At 47.1% G+C, this 16,958-nt stretch overlaps 1 protein-coding gene across 2 annotated transcripts in view; it reads right to left on the bottom strand.

The window, feature by feature from the left end:
• b4galt2 (UDP-Gal:betaGlcNAc beta 1,4- galactosyltransferase, polypeptide 2) overlaps positions 1–16,958 on the bottom strand; it is a 67,816-nt gene that overhangs the window by 26,159 nt on the left and 24,699 nt on the right. For both annotated transcript variants that reach the window (XM_031562895.2, XM_031562894.2), the window contains exon 3: positions 8,032–8,267. In XM_031562895.2, the coding sequence (XP_031418755.1) occupies positions 8,032–8,267 (236 nt within the window). The remainder of the gene's footprint in view (positions 1–8,031; positions 8,268–16,958) is intronic.

The following is a 16,958-nucleotide window of genomic DNA, read 5'->3' on the forward strand; positions in this document are numbered from 1 at the left end:
CTCTCTCTCTCTCTCTCTCTCTCTCTCTCTCTCTCTCTCTCTCTCTCTCTCCTCGTCTGAAGGACAGACCCTTGCATGGCCACAGGCTTGAACTGTGCCGTCTGGCTGTGTGTGCAAAAACAGACCGGGATTCTGCTGACGTTCACAACCCCAGCTCATAGTATCAGCAAAGACGTCAGTGTCTTTGGAATTAGCATTGTCGAGGCGCAAGCCAAACGTCTCCTCTGATTTGCAGGGTTCCTTTTGATTGGATGCTGATAACAGCACCATTAGACTTTAATGAGTATCAGAGAGTTTGTATGTTTCTTCACTCCACTCTAAAGAGGAGGTTCAGAATGATAAAATAATGTATGTCAAATCTGATGATACCAAGTAAAGCTTCCTGCCCATACAAGAGATGCTGTATTATTGACGCTAACAACATACACATCACCACTATTCATATGCCAAGGTTTCGATAGCCCTCTGACTGTTGATGGACATGGAGGTTATCAAACGCAAGAAACCCAGCTATGGTTCCAAAGCCTTTCCACTGAAAAGCAAGGCCAAATAAAAAACCCGGGAGACGAGTCCTGCTCTCTTAACCAGGCGCTAAAATGTAATTCTTGTTTGTGTGTTCAATTTTGCATGAGCAGCCGGTCATACCTTGATCCCATATCGAGCAGAGAGACCTTGAGAGAAACACTGTCTGACACCAGACAAATCAATGTTATGAATTATGTTTCCAAAGAAAGAGGAGCACATAAGGGACTTATTGACAGCTGGGCTTTTCAGAGCTTAGATGGGGAGAAGTTTTTCACACCGTCCGCTCGATGGGATTCCTTACTAATGCGCTTCACTCATTACATACAAAGTGTGCTCCATCACAAACCAAAAAAAAAAAAACAAACGGCTGAATGCGAAATTAACTCGATTTGCTGATCACTATCGAGGCAATGCAAATGTTGTTGTGCTCCACAAACAATAGAGCGAGCGGCAGGAAGCCAGCACAGTGTCCAGAAAACACAACCATATCAAAACTGTGTACACTGTATCTTCTCCTCCCGGCGAGCTGAGAAAGCCTCTAGGCGAGCATCAGTTTTCTGTTTTGTTTTGGCGATGCGTGACCTCAATGCACTTCCCAGAGGAACACTGTGGAGCTCTTTGATTGAATATCCATTAGGCATGGCACCTCTCTGAACGCACCTCACCTCGGCAGCGGGGCGCAGGCTCAGCAGGAGCGTTTCAACAGCAGCAACCAGCGCCCGCTCATCTTACCGCCCCGCCTCTGCCCGTCCGAGGGGGCCGATCAGAGTAGCGCTCTGCTCTGTATTGTACCTTTGTCTCCACACCTCAAATTCATTAATAAGCTTTTTAATGGAGAAGCGTGGCTGGGGGGGATTCATGCTAATGCAACAAGAAGCGGGAGAGGGGGACAAAAGAGAGGAAAGGAGAGAAGGAGGGAGGTGGGGAGAGGGAGGGAAAAGGGAGAAAATAGGTTGGGCGGCTTATTACGGAAGTTATTAAATAAAAAACCCCGGCGTCACACAAAAGCCTGGGCAGCATCAGCATGCTACCGCTTGCTGGTGCCGTCTGCTGTGGCACTAAGCCCGACAAGATCAAACCACGACTGAAGAAAACCACGGGAACTGAATGAAATTAATATTAACAGCCAGATGGAACGAATATGCATGGAAAATCGGAAATGGAAAACATCATGTGTTTAAGTAAAATGTCTCAGTGTCAAATTGAGGCGCTGTTTTTTTATTTTATTTATAGCTTATTTTAATTATTTGGCTAGTTTTAATGTAATGGTAATGTCCATTCCAGCTGCCAGGGGGAGACCAGCAACAAAAGGCTTTGTGTGAAATGCCAGCACACTCTGACCTTTGAACTAAGTCAGCTCCTATACAGCATCCGTGAGGCCTGGACTGGGGATTATTTGAAAAGATGCCTTTGAATGTTTGAAGAGTTTTAAGAAATATGGAAAAATAATGGGTGACCGGTGACAGTGGAAGGCAACACCCAAACATTGAAACACATAGTTGGAGCCTCACACGTATGAAGCCTCACTGAAAAATGGACTAAATTCATCCAAACTGAATAATACATTGTCGTGTTAAGAGTGCAGCTAGTTCAACAGCATAAGACTATACCCTCAACCTTCGGTGACTGGCAAAATCTTAAGCTAAAATCGTTGCCTTTGACCCTGCAGAACTACTCCAAAAAAGTCGACAGGAAATGAAAACAGTGGTCAGTGTGGTCACCTCCAAAGCGAGCCATTAATCTAACCAGATGGAAATATCCATCATTTCTGACAGTTCATTCTCAAAATAGCTGCTCTACCCCAACGTGTGTGCCTGTGTTTCTGCCTATGTCAGTACCTGTGCCTGTGTGAGTGCCAGTACTTTCAGACACACATTCAAGGATGCTTCCCCATACATTCTAGGTTCACACACTCATATTTAACCTCTCCTTTGTGTCACCATCATGCAGTGGGAGTTGTTTTTATTTAATTACTTTCACTTTCTGAGGTCGTTTCAGATCCCAACATAACACACGCCAGAGAATGGGAGGAGGAGGAGGGGCAGAAAGGTTGTCATTTAGCTGCTTCATTCATTTTTCATTGCAGCAAAAGCAGCCCCTATCTCAGCAGCACTTAGCACCCTAGATCTAATAGTGCCATGGTCTGACAGAAAGAGAGAGAGAAAAAGAGAGAGAGAGAGAGTCTCTAAGCGAGAATGAAAAACAGAGGAAGCGATATATATATATATATATATATATGAGAGAGAGAGAGAGAGAGAGAGGGAAATGAAGAGGCAGCAGCTCCAGAGCAGATGGCAGGTTAGAACACTCCTAGAAGGTCACTCATGGGGGGGTAGAGGATGCACCACTTCCACACTCAGTAGTAACATTTCTCCCATGATACCCCATCCAATCCTCTACACCTCCCACCAGCCTCCTTCCGGTCTTTTAGATGACTAAGAAGACTTCCCACGTCCTACGGTAAGGAGACATGCATGTGACCCTCCAATGACCTTTGACCTCAAAAGAAAAGACGCCAAGTGATCACACCACTCCCCTCACGGAGAATCTTCTCCTTCTAAGCACTTTACGAGTTGACTTCAAAAGACGGCCCCAGCTTCCCTGATAAGGTCATTATTAATGTGACATTTTTTTTCCCGAGATGAAGAATGGGCTGCTCCTATCCATCCAGTTTTTGGAATGAAGGGATAAACCTTTAAATACCAATCACAAAGGGCAGGGCGAGATGGCAGTGATATAAAAATAATTTCCTGTAAAGAGCTCAAAATATTTCTTGGGAAAAAAAATCTGCCGCCAGAAAGGATATGAATATCATTGCAGAGGCACAACCTCAGAGAAAAAGAGAACCTTTAAACCACGATGACCTAGGGCAGTACCAATATCTGAGACGGTATCATGCCCTATCTCTGTGCTAAAAAGGTAGAGTCTACTAACTAGGTGATTTAAAAGGCACGTTTTGGGAATTACAAACTGAATATAAGCATCACATGGTTTCATGTAGCCTTTTCAGTTTCAACCATCTTTTCTCTGTGTAGGTGGCCCCTGAAAATGAAAGAATATAGCATCTGGCGCAACACTTCCATCCCTTTCACACCACATGTGCGCTGGGGAAAATAAACGATGCTCAGACTGAAGCTGGACTGCCAATTTGCACCAAGCCAAACGCTCATAACATGAATGTCCCGAGGATTCTGCAGACATAATCCAGCGAGAGGGACTGGAATGACTGCATGTGTGTCGTGAGGGTGGGGGTAGGACGGGGCTCTGGGGGTGAGATGCTGGACCGCAATCAGAGGCAGATTAGACGTGGCACTGTCCGTGTCATTGTGCGGAACAACGCAGGGCCCTGAGTGATTCGCCCCCTCCACATTCTCTGGGATTTGCCGTCCTTTCGCAGGGGAAGCGCCCGAATCCAGCTAATCTCATTAGGAGCGACAGTGGCACAACAGGGACATTGTCGGCGCCGCCGCATTGAGCTCCATTCGACGACGATCTGTTGCTCCATATTTCTCACATCCTGTCACTCTGTCAGGGTTCACAGAGCCCTGGCAGGACCACAGCAGCAGCAGCAGCAGCAGCAGCAGCGCCAGACTGTGACCCGACTTCTCCTCTCGTAGGGACACACAAAATCGCTGACCGTCCACTATGGCCCAGTCGGTTTCCTAGAACCCGACTCCCGCCAAACGGGGAGAAAGGATGGGTTGGGGTTGGGAGAGAGAGAGGGGGGAAGGGGGGAGTAATCCTCTCTGACTCCCTTCTCTCATTTCCCCTCTGAGAGGGAGAGTGATGTATGGATGGATGGGGTCGAGAACTGACAGAGCGACACTTTAATGGCTCGGGGAGGTCACGGGTCAGTAGGGTCCAAGAAGCTGTGTTGTAAATCCCGAATAAACTTCAGCGCATCAGTGGCTATTGCTTGTCCGGCAAGCACTCAATCTAGTCCGCCAGAACCTTGGTTAAGGCAGCTAAGCATCTTATCATGCTAACAGTGCCCAGCACACAGAGGATCTGTCACTGCACCAGCTAGGAATGACACATCAGGGTCGATGTATGTGAGGCTTTAGAGTTTTACAATATGCTAATCAAAAGCATAAACGCTACCTTTCAGATGACCTGTAGAAAGGCTTGTCAAAGGGTGACCCCATGGGATACAATTAGGCAGTCACATAGTCAGAAGACTAAACGGTCACCCACATCCACATGCAGCATAATGGGATGTTGGAAAGAATGGCATACACCTTACACGTTACTAGATGGCACATTCTAGATCTTTTTGAAAGAAAATGCAAATTAGTTACGTCACTTATCCGTAAGGAGGTTACAAAGTGACACCACCACACACCGCACAGCAACTATTCTGTTTCATAAAACGCACTAATTGAGGCTTGTGGTTGCCCTACCTGTAGTATCTTGGTACAAATCCAGTAAACAAACTGCCCTTTCATCTAATGCAAATGGAGATTAAAGACATGAATGTGCGCCGATGCTGGCCCTGCACTCACCACTGTGCTGGGTGTGCCCGCGGTGGTGCCCGCGGTGGTGGGCGGCAGGGCCAAGGCACTGATAAGTGAGATGGAAGGCAGGAAAATCCGTGGCACGGAGTCCGGCTGACTGCCACCTAGCCGCACGACTGTGGCCAACCCCTATTAGTCCAGTTACGCAAATGGGCACGGTACCAACTTTTTTGTTGAGCAGCATCGTCACAACCAACTAAGGCTCACGTCCCTTTTTCCTCTGCTCAGTTCAGTGCAGTAGTGGGCACAGACGATATTGATTTTGGCTCAAACATAATGGGCCTTTTTTACACCATGGAAACGGTGCAGAGGATGCGGATTGATATAGGAGGACAATGGCCGCATCAGAAAAAATGAAAGGTGTTATCAGCCTAATGTATCTCGATGGGACCATTATTCCTGCGAGTAGTATGTGACAAACTCTTCTGATAAAAGAGGGGGTCCTAACATGAACCTGGACTTGAATGGGGATAAACAGGGTTTCTTTACTTACCTTGCATTCACAGTAGAGGCCCAGGCTTTTCTTCAGAGATTTTCTCTGATTGCGATCAGAGATTGGCACACTGTTTTTTTCCTTTATTCGCTCATCGACCCACTACCTCTCTTCTCCAGACAAGAGTCTGATTGGGAGAGATATCTCTCAAACTAGCGCTTTCCTTACTAGCTCCTTCATCTAAATCGGTCTTCTGTATATCGAGTAGGGGGCGAGACATCATCCCTGATTGTCCAACCACTGTCCCTCACAAACCAATCCTCTGTCCTGCAGACTTCACAGAACAAATGGGGCTTTTACACACACAAACACACACACACACACACACACACACACACACACACACACACACACAAACACACAAACACACACACACACACACAAATACTTCTGCCCCTTTCCAAGCTTGAAGAGCCTGCTAGGAACCTACTCAAGCTTGGCTCAAGCTAGCCTTCATTCCAAAGGTATGTGAGAGCAGCTCTGCCGGTCAGGGTGAGCAGGGAACGTTCCCAGAGGAGTGTCCCCGTACCTCCAGCCATTATCTTCCAGAATGAAAAAGCAGGGAGAACGATCACACACAGAGAAGCCCCCCACCAATCTCTATTCAGGGTAACAGGGCACTCACTAGACTTAGTTTAATATGCCATTTACATTTACATTTACATTTAGTCATTTAGCAGACGCTTTTATCCAAAGCGACTTACATGTGCAACTTACAATGTATTTACATTTTACATTTACACTGATGGCACACTGCACATCAGGAGCAATTAGGGGTTCAGTGTCTTGCTCATGGACGCTTCGACAGGGAATCGAACTAGCAACCTTCTGATTACTAAACGACTTCTCTACCACTGTACCAATGTCGCCCTTTGATGAAGTGTTTCTGCATATGCGAGAAAAGAGAATGCGGAATGCGCAGTGCTCTTGTTTATGCTGTCAGAGGCCATATGCCAATGAGCCTCATGCAAAAAAGTGCTTCTCAGCATTCATCCCTGTGAGAGGGAAGGGGAGCTGAGAAAATGTGTTAATACAGGACCACTGTGGAGCTTCTCAGATCCAGTGACCCTGAGTTACCACCTAGTCCTTCAGGTGAAAAGCTACTGAAAAAAAATAATCAAGCAAATCGCATCTGCAGAGTGGTGTGTTATGGAGAAACAGAGTCTTTATTTCAGTTTGTCTCTGTATTTCACTGAAGGCTGTTACTGACGGAAACAACGGAAAAAACATGCAGTGAAAAACCTTCTGTGAAAGGAACCTTGGTCATTGAATGCACTTCTGTAAAACACAGAGAGACATAGAGAGAGAGAGCGAGCGCACAGAACTTGGAAGCGCATTCCCGAGTAAATTAGTCAAACGGCTCTAATTAAAATAGAAAAGAAATCAAAACACAACACTGTCCTGAAGCGACTGTAGCGTGAAGCCAGAGAACAGCTCAGTGGGGTTCTTTGCTTTGTCACTGCTGATAAAACACTCGAACTCTGCATACATCTGAGCAGAGCAACATGACTAGAACGCCGACTGAATATTCAGGACGGCTCCGTTCTGGAACACTGGCCTCTGACAGCATAAACAAGAGCACTGCGCATTCCGCATTCTCTTTTCTCGCATATGCAGAAACACTTCATCAAAGGGCTACAAACACGGGACGACAAGAAAGGGAATCTTTCCTTGACCATGGACCATGAGTTTGAAAAGAGGCTTTAATGGCATAGCTTTTGCCAGGGTAGGGGAAAACTGATGATCAAGATAAAAGAGAGAAAAGGAGAGAGAGTGAGAGAGAGAAAGAAAGAGAGAGGAAAAGAGAGGAGGAAAGAAAGGAGACACGAGAGAGACAGAGTGGAGGAGAGAAAGCCATCACCTGCTACGCATGCAGAAAATCTGCCTCAGACTTGTGGAGAAGCAGACGGTAATCTCAATGCTAATGACTCCAAAGACTCTTTCTCCCTCTTTACCTCCCCTTCTCTTTCTCCCTCTCCCTTTTTTCTCTCCCTACAACTGATGTCCACGATGAAGAATATGAACTTCAGTGGGCCATGTTAGTAAGCAATGGGTTATATTCGGATAGACCCTGTTCTGAAAGGACTGCCTCTCTCTCTCTCTCTCTCTCTCTCTCTCTCTCGCACGCACGCACGCACGCACGCACGCACGCACGCACGCACGCACGAAACACAGTTTACCTTGACATCTACTTATCCCTTTTCTTCCACTCTGCTCACCTTACAGCACCATGAAAGAGCTGCCACTCAAAACCCCAGCAGAGAGCAGAGCACTTAAAGCTTTAAAAGCACAGCACTTTTCATCTTAATGAAGGCAGGACAGAACTTTTCTTTCCCCCTGTTTGTGTAATGACAGTCTGTGAACTTTGTGGCCTTGAACTGTCTGGACAAATGATGGCACAGACTGAAGGTAAACAGCAATAGCACTGTGACGCAGAGCAGAGGCAGAGGCAGAGGCAGAGGCAGAGACAGAGGAAAGAGTGGTAGCTCTCGCACTGACCTGGTTGATGATGTAGATGCCGTAGTCGATCTTCTGTCGGCGCAGGATGGGGTGAAGGTAGTGCAGCCAGTACTTGAGGTGGTGCTCGCGGTGGCGGAAGGGGATGATGATGGCCACCTTCTGCTTGGCCCGGCAGTCGTGCGGCGTGTACTTTCCCCCCTCCGTTACGTTGGGGTTCTCCCTCAGCACGCGCTCGAATGTCATCATCGAGCTGAACTCGATGAGCAGGCGACCCACTGTTTAAAAAAAGATAAGGGAGAGAATTTGTTTTTACAAAACCCGCTTACGTTGCCCACGCAACATTATATATTCATGAGCAATGTGTTTAGACGGCTACTGCAGTTTTTGTTTTGTCTGGTTATGATGCACAACACTGCCGTCAGGACCCGGGGCATTACACGGCGTGACAATCGAGATTATTTGGGTCTATGAGGACAACAGCTGAGGAGGAAAACGATTCAGAGTCGAGCTAGACAGCCACGGGTGATGTGGCAAATATGACAAACACATCCGCTTCCACTGAATCCGTCTCTCTCAGCAACACATTGGTTTGAAGTTTGGGCCGGGGGGGGCGGGGGGGGGGGGCGTACACACTGAGAGCCTTCAAATCAAACCCTCTTTTACCCACTAGAGGGCGCTATCTCATCCACCAAGCCCGCCCCAACCTCCTCTGCATCTCCCAACAGTGCTCTCCTCACATTGATTCCAAAGATCCAGAGCTAAGGAAATAGATCAATAGCATGAATGAAGGGCGCTTCAGCACATGTTACATAAGCCCTTCCACTCCACTGGAGTTTTATAATGGAGGCCGGATCCAGAGCCGTTCCTGATGCTCGCTGTTGCTCCAAGAATTCGTATAGTCTCGTTAACGCTCGTTAACTCTTTGAGATACAGCTTTGATATTCATAGGGAACCCTCTTGGGCTCGACTAGTGAGCCGGTAATTGGATATTGCTCGAAACTTCTAATTACTGCACGGCTACTATTTTAACCAGGCGGGCTTTTTGTGCTCAACAATGGCTTTGGGTGACCAAACATGGCAAAGTCAGTGCACCAAAAATTAATGCTGTAATGAGGTCTTTTCAAACAGCACATACGGACAAACATTGTATGAATGCTGCACGCAATTTGCTGAAATACGTTTTATTTGCCAGTGAAGCCAGTGCCTACCTGAGAGACTTTCTGACTGATGTGGATGTACCACAAGCTGTATTAAACAGCAAGTCTATTTATAATCAGAATGTGTCCCTTGAGATCATTTTGAAGTCCACTGAAAAACACAAGAATATGCCTACATGTATTGATGTGGCAGGACAGTGTAAAGTGCCAGTGATGTTAGGTACTAACAATAGATTGAACTTTGTCATCTTTCTGCTGCTCTAAAACTAAAAGAAGGGAGGAGTTGGCTTCTTTAAGAAAATAAAGGCCACTATAAGTGCTACTCTTGTGGAACAATGACAAAAGCAAGGGTGATGAAAAGCATTTCTGTATGCGTTTACTGAATGAGAGGGCTGATCCAGGCAAGCTTCTGTTTCTGCTGAGCGCGTATCATTAACATCAACAGTCTGAGGTCTGAAAGGGTCAGGATGCAGGAGACATATTGAGGATGTAATTGAGTTCTCAGCTTGGCCGTGGATTACAGTTTTCCAGGAGTCACTTTGGCATGTTTCTCAGATCAGAACTTAACATTCTCGACACTGCTTGTTCAATCTCCACTCCATCTAGTCATTTGTTCACATCATAACTGCAATTTGCCCCTTCTTTTGAACAAATTGCAAATGCTTTGGCACATCCATGCAAATAAGTATCTACAATTGTATGCATTCACTTCCATTACCAACTGCACATGTCTCCTGAAAGGTACTTACCGTTTTGAAAATGCTAAGAATTATCCTGGAAATGTTTCTAAGCAACTGAAAAATAAAATGTAATTTGCCATATCTCTCTCTCTCCATCTTCCTCTCTCTCACTCTTTTTCTCTGCACTCCTCACTGTATTCACATTACTTGTGTTTATTGTTGCATTATGGCTGCTCCCTGTTCCTGCTCTCTGGCTGCAGTGCCCTCTGTGAGTATCTCCATAAGGATGGCGTAATTGTCCCCTCTTTAAAAGAGATTGAGGGGAGGGGAGACTGTTGTGTCTGGCAGACGTGCAGGCCAGTCACCCACCTAATTAAGCCCCCCCCCCCCCCCCCCCCCCTCCCTGCAGAAATCCACAGAGCTGCCTGACGCGCCGACCGCGCTCCTCTCCCCGTTTCTCTGAAGGTCTCTTTGAAGTGATCTGACTACAAAGGCAGATTGGATCCAGCCAGTTTTAATTAGCAAATTCACGAGACGAAGAGAAGGGAGAAATGAAATAAAGGAGAGAAAAAAAGAGCAGTCAAAGCACCACCTACGCTTCCTCACCTCTGCTAGAGGTTCTTTGGGGAATGGCCTCTATGCAATACCAACCCTTCCCATCCCAAATGCAACATTGCCTGCTCTGATGCAACAACACCTCTGTGTGTACACACACACACACAGACTGACAAGCAACAGTGGACACGTGCCAGTGAGTGGAAGGAGCTGCCACTCTCTTTGGCATCAGCCTCTGCTATCAGTTTGCATGCGTGGCGTGAAGTTCAGTGATACAAATTTCAGCAGGTCTGTATCGGGCAGAACCACAGATTAACACAGGCAGTGCCGGCGCTGAGCTGAGCTGAGCCATGGAGCGGAGTGTATGCAAAACCCAACACTCAGCAGATTGGACCTGGATACCGTGTCCACTCACCCGTCTGTCTGTCCCCCCCGAGTCCCTCCAATTCTCCACCCAGCGCCATGCTGAGCGAGGGGTCACTCTGCCAGCTACTTCCTAAGCCATCACGTTACATAACACCCCCCCCCACAAATAATGCAGAGACAGAGAGAGAAGAGATAGGGTTTGGAAAAGGGAGGGAGGGAGGGAGTGTTCCTTCCACTAGTAGGAAGATGAAAATCCAGCCCAAAACATTACAACAATTACACTACCCACGGTGCAAAACGCAGACACGGGAGAGTTTTTTTCCTACTAAAAGGCAGATTAGTAGGATCTTGGAATTCTGCTTAGCACAAAACGAGAGGCAAGTTTAATCCAATCATCCCTCCACGCGTTGCGCGTGCTGAACCAGCCCAAACACCCAGAGACGTCTGGGACGTGAAACAACAGGGTTATGGAGAGGCCACAGTGAACCAGTCACCTTGCATCCAAACAACAACAAAAAGACCAAAGGTTTACTCTTACTCTACTCTCTACTTTCTACTCTCTACGCTCTACGCTCTACGCTCTACGCTCTACGCTCTACTCTCTACTCTCTACTCTCTACGCTCTTCTCTCTACGCTCTACACTCTACACTCTACACTCTACACTCTACACTCTACACTCTACACTCTACACTCTACACTCTACACTCTACTCTCTACTCTCTACTCTCTACTCTCTACGCTCTACTCTCTACGCTCTACTCTCTACGCTCTACTCTCTACTCTCCTCTCACTTTATGTTGGTGCATTTAAAACAAGTTCTGGAAAAAGGTGGATTAACCTTGGCTAAAGGTTGGTGCAAACAGAAATGGTGCGCTGTTAGTGTCCTGTTTTGTTGTGTCCAGTGCAATGTGGAGCTGGGCGTGGCAGCTGAAGCATGGTGAAGGGAAGAGAGAGAGGGCCGGGGGAGCAGATGGACGATGGATGTCACACGATACTGCTGCCAGGCAGCAAAGAAAACTGAAGCAGGGATGGAGGGAGAGAGAGACAGAGAAACAGAGTGAGTGAGAGGGAGAGGAGGACAAACAATCTAAAAGACATAAAAAAGACAAAACAGATAACAGCCAGAACAAAGAAGCCAAAAGAAAACAAATAGGGGAGGAGGAGAGGGTTTTATTGGATGCACCCTTTTCTTGGCGCTGTGCGATGAGACCCCTTGACCCTCTGCAGGGGCTGGGACGGGCTTATAAACTGCTAATCTGGGCCCAGAAACTCCCACAGACCTGGCAGCTACAGGCCAAATATCCACCAGCTGTCCCTCCCTATACACCCACTACCCATCTTCCACCACCCACAGGTCCCCAGCACCGTCTCCACACCACCCCGGTGGCACAACAAGCTGCTCCAACTCCCCGACACAAAGGGGAGACACTACCCTTGGCTATCTCAGGCCACAGCAGGCCGTTTGATGTATAGCACAGAGACCTGAGGAATCCCAAATGGCATCTACAGAGGAGACAACTCCATTGTGCACTTGGGCGCTTCCCCCCCCGGCTAAATTAGCCTCGCTGGGCCACAGGAAGACAAGACAGCTCACAATTGTGACAGGCTGATTTAATGCCTCTCCAGTTGAGTTGGAGCAGGCGGCAAAGTACTCGCCTCTGCAGTCGGCGACTTTATCTGCGCCGCCTGTCACATCATCGATTTGTAACACTCCCATCGCCGTCACCCACTGATGTTTTTGAGCTTGTGCGTACAACGGTCCTCTGTCTGTCCGTCACAACGTCAATTTCACACAATGCTGATTTTCTAAACGAGTTAAAATGCAACCCTCAGCCTCAATAATTCATCGACTCCATTGACTCAATAATTCAAAAGTCTTTGTTTGTGGTTGGCCTACTTTGAGGGGTTTAGTGTTACGAACTGCTCAATGGTACATTGTTGCCCAGAACATTGCTTTAAAGGTGATAAAGGAAGACCGGTGATTGCTTTTCATGGCGTGTTAAATTTCACCAACCGCCACTGTCCTGCCAGGTACCTGCTGATGGACACAACACTGCCCTATTCATTACTGAGAGAATCACCCTTGTACATTAACTGTCCAATCAAACCTTTAGAAAAGCACGAGACGTCACAACTGCACAACTGACTGTAAGCAATGATACAAAGCTGAGCTGAAGAGCAGTGTTACACTTCAATCCAGAGAAAAGGAAACCCTCACAAAACAGGGCAGACCTCAGTGTGATCATGTGAGAAATCAGAAATAAAAATACCTTCGGTTTATTAAACCACCTCGCATAATAGTCTTCGGAGTTCTGTGCTGGTGCTACACTGCAAACATTGAAGGTCAGGAACCATGCGCCTGACATTTCTCTCCTCAGACTGTGGATGGGGTAGGGGGGCGTGATGAAGGGGAAGAGACTGACAAGATTCACAGTTTAAATGAAAGGAGGGCGAGTCAGGAACATCCTAAAGTTGGTTGAGAAGTTAAGATGGTGGCTTGTGCTCTGCTGGAGCAATGACAACAGACTTCTGCTCAGCGGAATCTGGAATAAGGATACGTCAAAAAGATAAGTTAACATCCACACACACACACACACACACACACACACCTACCTATCAGCTCTTATGGCATCTGCACCTGAGCCATAAACAAACAAACAAGCTTCCACAAAAATACACAAACAACCTCGCACACACACACACACACACACACACACACACACAAAACTAGTCACTCACAGTCGATCTGCTTGAAACCTAAGGTCTGCATCCCCACAACCTCCACAATCTCTCCTACAACACTTGGTCTTTTATTGATATTGTCACTGAACAAATCACCAAAGTCTCTCAGGCTCTCTCAAGGCACTTGTCACACCAAAGCCCACAATTACACTCAGTGAGTAAAGGCCTACAGTTATTCCCACCCGCTCACCACTCTCTCTGCTCTCCAACATCCTGTGGCTGCAACACTATGATTTCCTATGGCCTTCTCACTGTGCCAACGCAGCACAAATAAAAATGGCAAACAAATTGAGTCGTTAATGTCCGAACATGAAACCGGCACCTAAAATGAAGGGCTGAAAAGTGGAGCCCACTGTGCCGAGTCCGAATGTCTGACTTTCCTCCTTTCTCCCTGCTAGCCTATTTGGCTGTTGCTGGCGAAGATGGATGCCTTCCTGCAGTAATGATGGTTGTCAGGGGGAGAGGGTCATGCGGTGGTTCATTCTGAGAGAGCGATTCGGTCGGAGGAATCTAATTTCGCTTGGAGGAGCTTAATGAATCTGAGGCTGACTGGGTGCTGTAGCGATGCTTCTTAGATACTTCACGTAAGCCTTTTCAAATTCTGAGCAGCAGCATGAGGAGGTAATATATGCATATCAATGATCAAGCATAGCCTTAAAATGTGCTGATGTCAATTATCCATGGACTCTATAACGCATTTGGAGAAGCAGAGGCACTTTACCACACAAAGCAACACTGCTATGAATTTGAGATCGTGTACTATGTGAACAAGGAACAGTGAGGCTTTGGGTATCGAGAGAAATTTGTCAAGGGAAATCTGCAGCGTTCACAGCCGAATACATGAATGAGTAAAACCATTATTATGTTTACTTGTTTAAAAAATAACACACAAACAACACAAGCTGCACACTACATTTACTCACAAAGGATTCTAAAGATTAAAAGATTAGATCAATAAACGTGCTGGAATTGATGTCCAACTGGACATGAAACTCCTGCTCAGACCTCGAAGAGATAAACTCAATCAGACAGTGTATTAAAAGGTGAATAAAAACATAGAGAAGCAGGACTGGAACACAGGTGCATTCTGGGAACGCTCCTCCAGGGGCTCTGAATCGGTCTCTCCCCTCACGCCACTTCTTTGAGTCTCAGAGTTTTTGCATTTCTCTGCGCCAAAACCACGGCAACCGGATTCCATCTTCCCTATTGTCCGCGTGACAGATTTGATTCCCAAACAGGCCGGAGCCCTGGCAATAAAAGGGCCAGCTGAAAGGGAGACCGGAGGAGATAGAAAGGCCGCTTTTGTGTGAGGCCGCCAGCTGCCATCTCCCCCAGTCAAACCCGCCCTTTCATGTGGAGCCACGGAAACGGAGCCAACCGGCCTGGGGGGAAGAGGGGGGGGGGGGGGGGGGGGGGGGGGGGTATGTGGGGTCTGTGGGGGTGGGGAGGGAGTAGTTGGTGTTGGGGGTGGTGGATGCTCACACCACCGTTCTTCACTGCCACCACCACCACCCACCTCCATTGGTGGCAACAAACAGGACAGGGGGTGGATCCACTGCCCTCTCACCCTCTGCCAGGCTCTGCCGCTTGCCAGCTCTGGCAACGCCTAGATCAGCAAAACACAAAAAAACACAACAACATGCCGTAGATGGATGCACAGGTTTTCACTGGCATAAGGAAAAGGCCTTTTTTTTTTGCTCACATGCACTGGCACAAACACAGCTCAGTGGAGCAGGAGGAAGTCTTGTTTTTTTGCTCTTTTTTTAGAGCGCGGAGGACAGAGCTGCCCTCTGCTCGCATCTCTCCCCCCCACAGTCTCTGATAACAAATCTGTGGGCCGCTGGAGGGACCAGCACCGTGGAACAATCTGGTACTCCTCCTCCACCACCACCACCACCTTCTCCGCCGGCAATCTCCGTAACCCGCTACTGCCTCCGTCCCTCGCTGGGAGCAAACCGGTGTGAAATTGTGCCGTTTCCTTTGAGTGCACTTCGGAGTGTTCCTCGGCGCCACTGCGGCCTCTCCCTTTCTCTCTGAAATCTCAAGGACGCCAGCAAGTGCTGAATTACTGCACCCTCCAGAGTTGACCAAAGTCACGCCGTAATAACTTGGGACAAAGAGAAAACGATAATGACAGCTGTAAAAGTCTCTCACATTTTAAACCCCCCCTGAACAAGTGCTCAGCAAAGAAGGGGAGAAAGATGGGGGAGAAAAACCTTCTCATTCGCCACCCATTTCCTGTCCGCCACCTCGAAAATTACAATAGCTGCTGCATATTAGTAATCAGGCTCTTGATAAGCTGCTTTAATGACTGTTTAATGATCCATGAGTCAATTACCAAGTTTTCTGGTGACCAGAATCGCCTGACCCAGATACTGTATTTAGAATTGCTTAAACTGCGGGGTTACAGAGAAACAAGGCAATCAATAATTGATTAAAACATTAAATGAAGCACGGTAGAAAAATCATTAGAGCCGACCTCTTGTGCTGCATATGATAAATACAAACTAAAGATCCCATCTGTTTGATCACAGTAATAACCCTGCCACCAGTGCACAAAGTAATCTAGTGGAACCACAGGATGGTTTACTTTCTCGCATTAGAACCATACAAAAATGCTGACAGTAGTCTTTCAGAATGCTTTCTAGCCTTCTTGAAAATGTCAATTCCTGGTTAAACGACTGTTGCAAACCTTTCACTGGGTGCTATTGCTCTCAGACCTTTGCCAATAATACATTCTTCTCCACAGCGCACAATAGAAAAAACAAAGCCTCAAGGTCTTATAGTTATCATTCAACACTATGTAACTGTATTGTATTGCTAACGACATAACTCCACTATGCATGGGTAAAACATTTCCAAGATTCCTGGCGTGCTGAATTGGACACAGTGGAACAAGCTACAGACTGACTGTGTCTACGTAAACTAAGATGGTGTAATACCACGGCAGAAATTGGCATCTATACAAACCAACGGATGACTTTGAATCAAAAACTTGAGACATCGGGCAATCCCTTAAAACCATTCCGACAGCAGTGAGCGTTAGTGTCAAAGGGAATTAGAAATATTGCACCATGCCCTATGCGTGAGCGGGGGGGAACTCCACTCCATCATGAAGCCTGCATAGCAATTCAGAGCACCTGAATTATCTCATCACATGATGTATAGCGCAATGTACTGCACATGACACCTCCACTTACTGCGGCCATTACTTTAAGTAATGATAGTCCCGCTAACGGATGGCAGCTCTACTCCAGGTCACCACACCACAGAGGTCAAGCCATCCCACTGCCGCTGGACAGAAATCAAGCCCCCCCAAAAAAAGAAAAGATTGCTGTGACTTTGAGTTTTGATGCCAGGCTGGCGACCCATTTGAATTCCTCCAGGTTTAGGTTTTCTTGGGGAGGGAAAACCATGCGTGTGGAGTGAAAAGACACCAGAGGGGCGAGATTAAGAGTACAATTA

This window comes from Clupea harengus, chromosome 25, assembly GCF_900700415.2.
Source record: "Clupea harengus chromosome 25, Ch_v2.0.2, whole genome shotgun sequence".
Classification (NCBI taxonomy): domain Eukaryota; kingdom Metazoa; phylum Chordata; class Actinopteri; order Clupeiformes; family Clupeidae; genus Clupea; species Clupea harengus.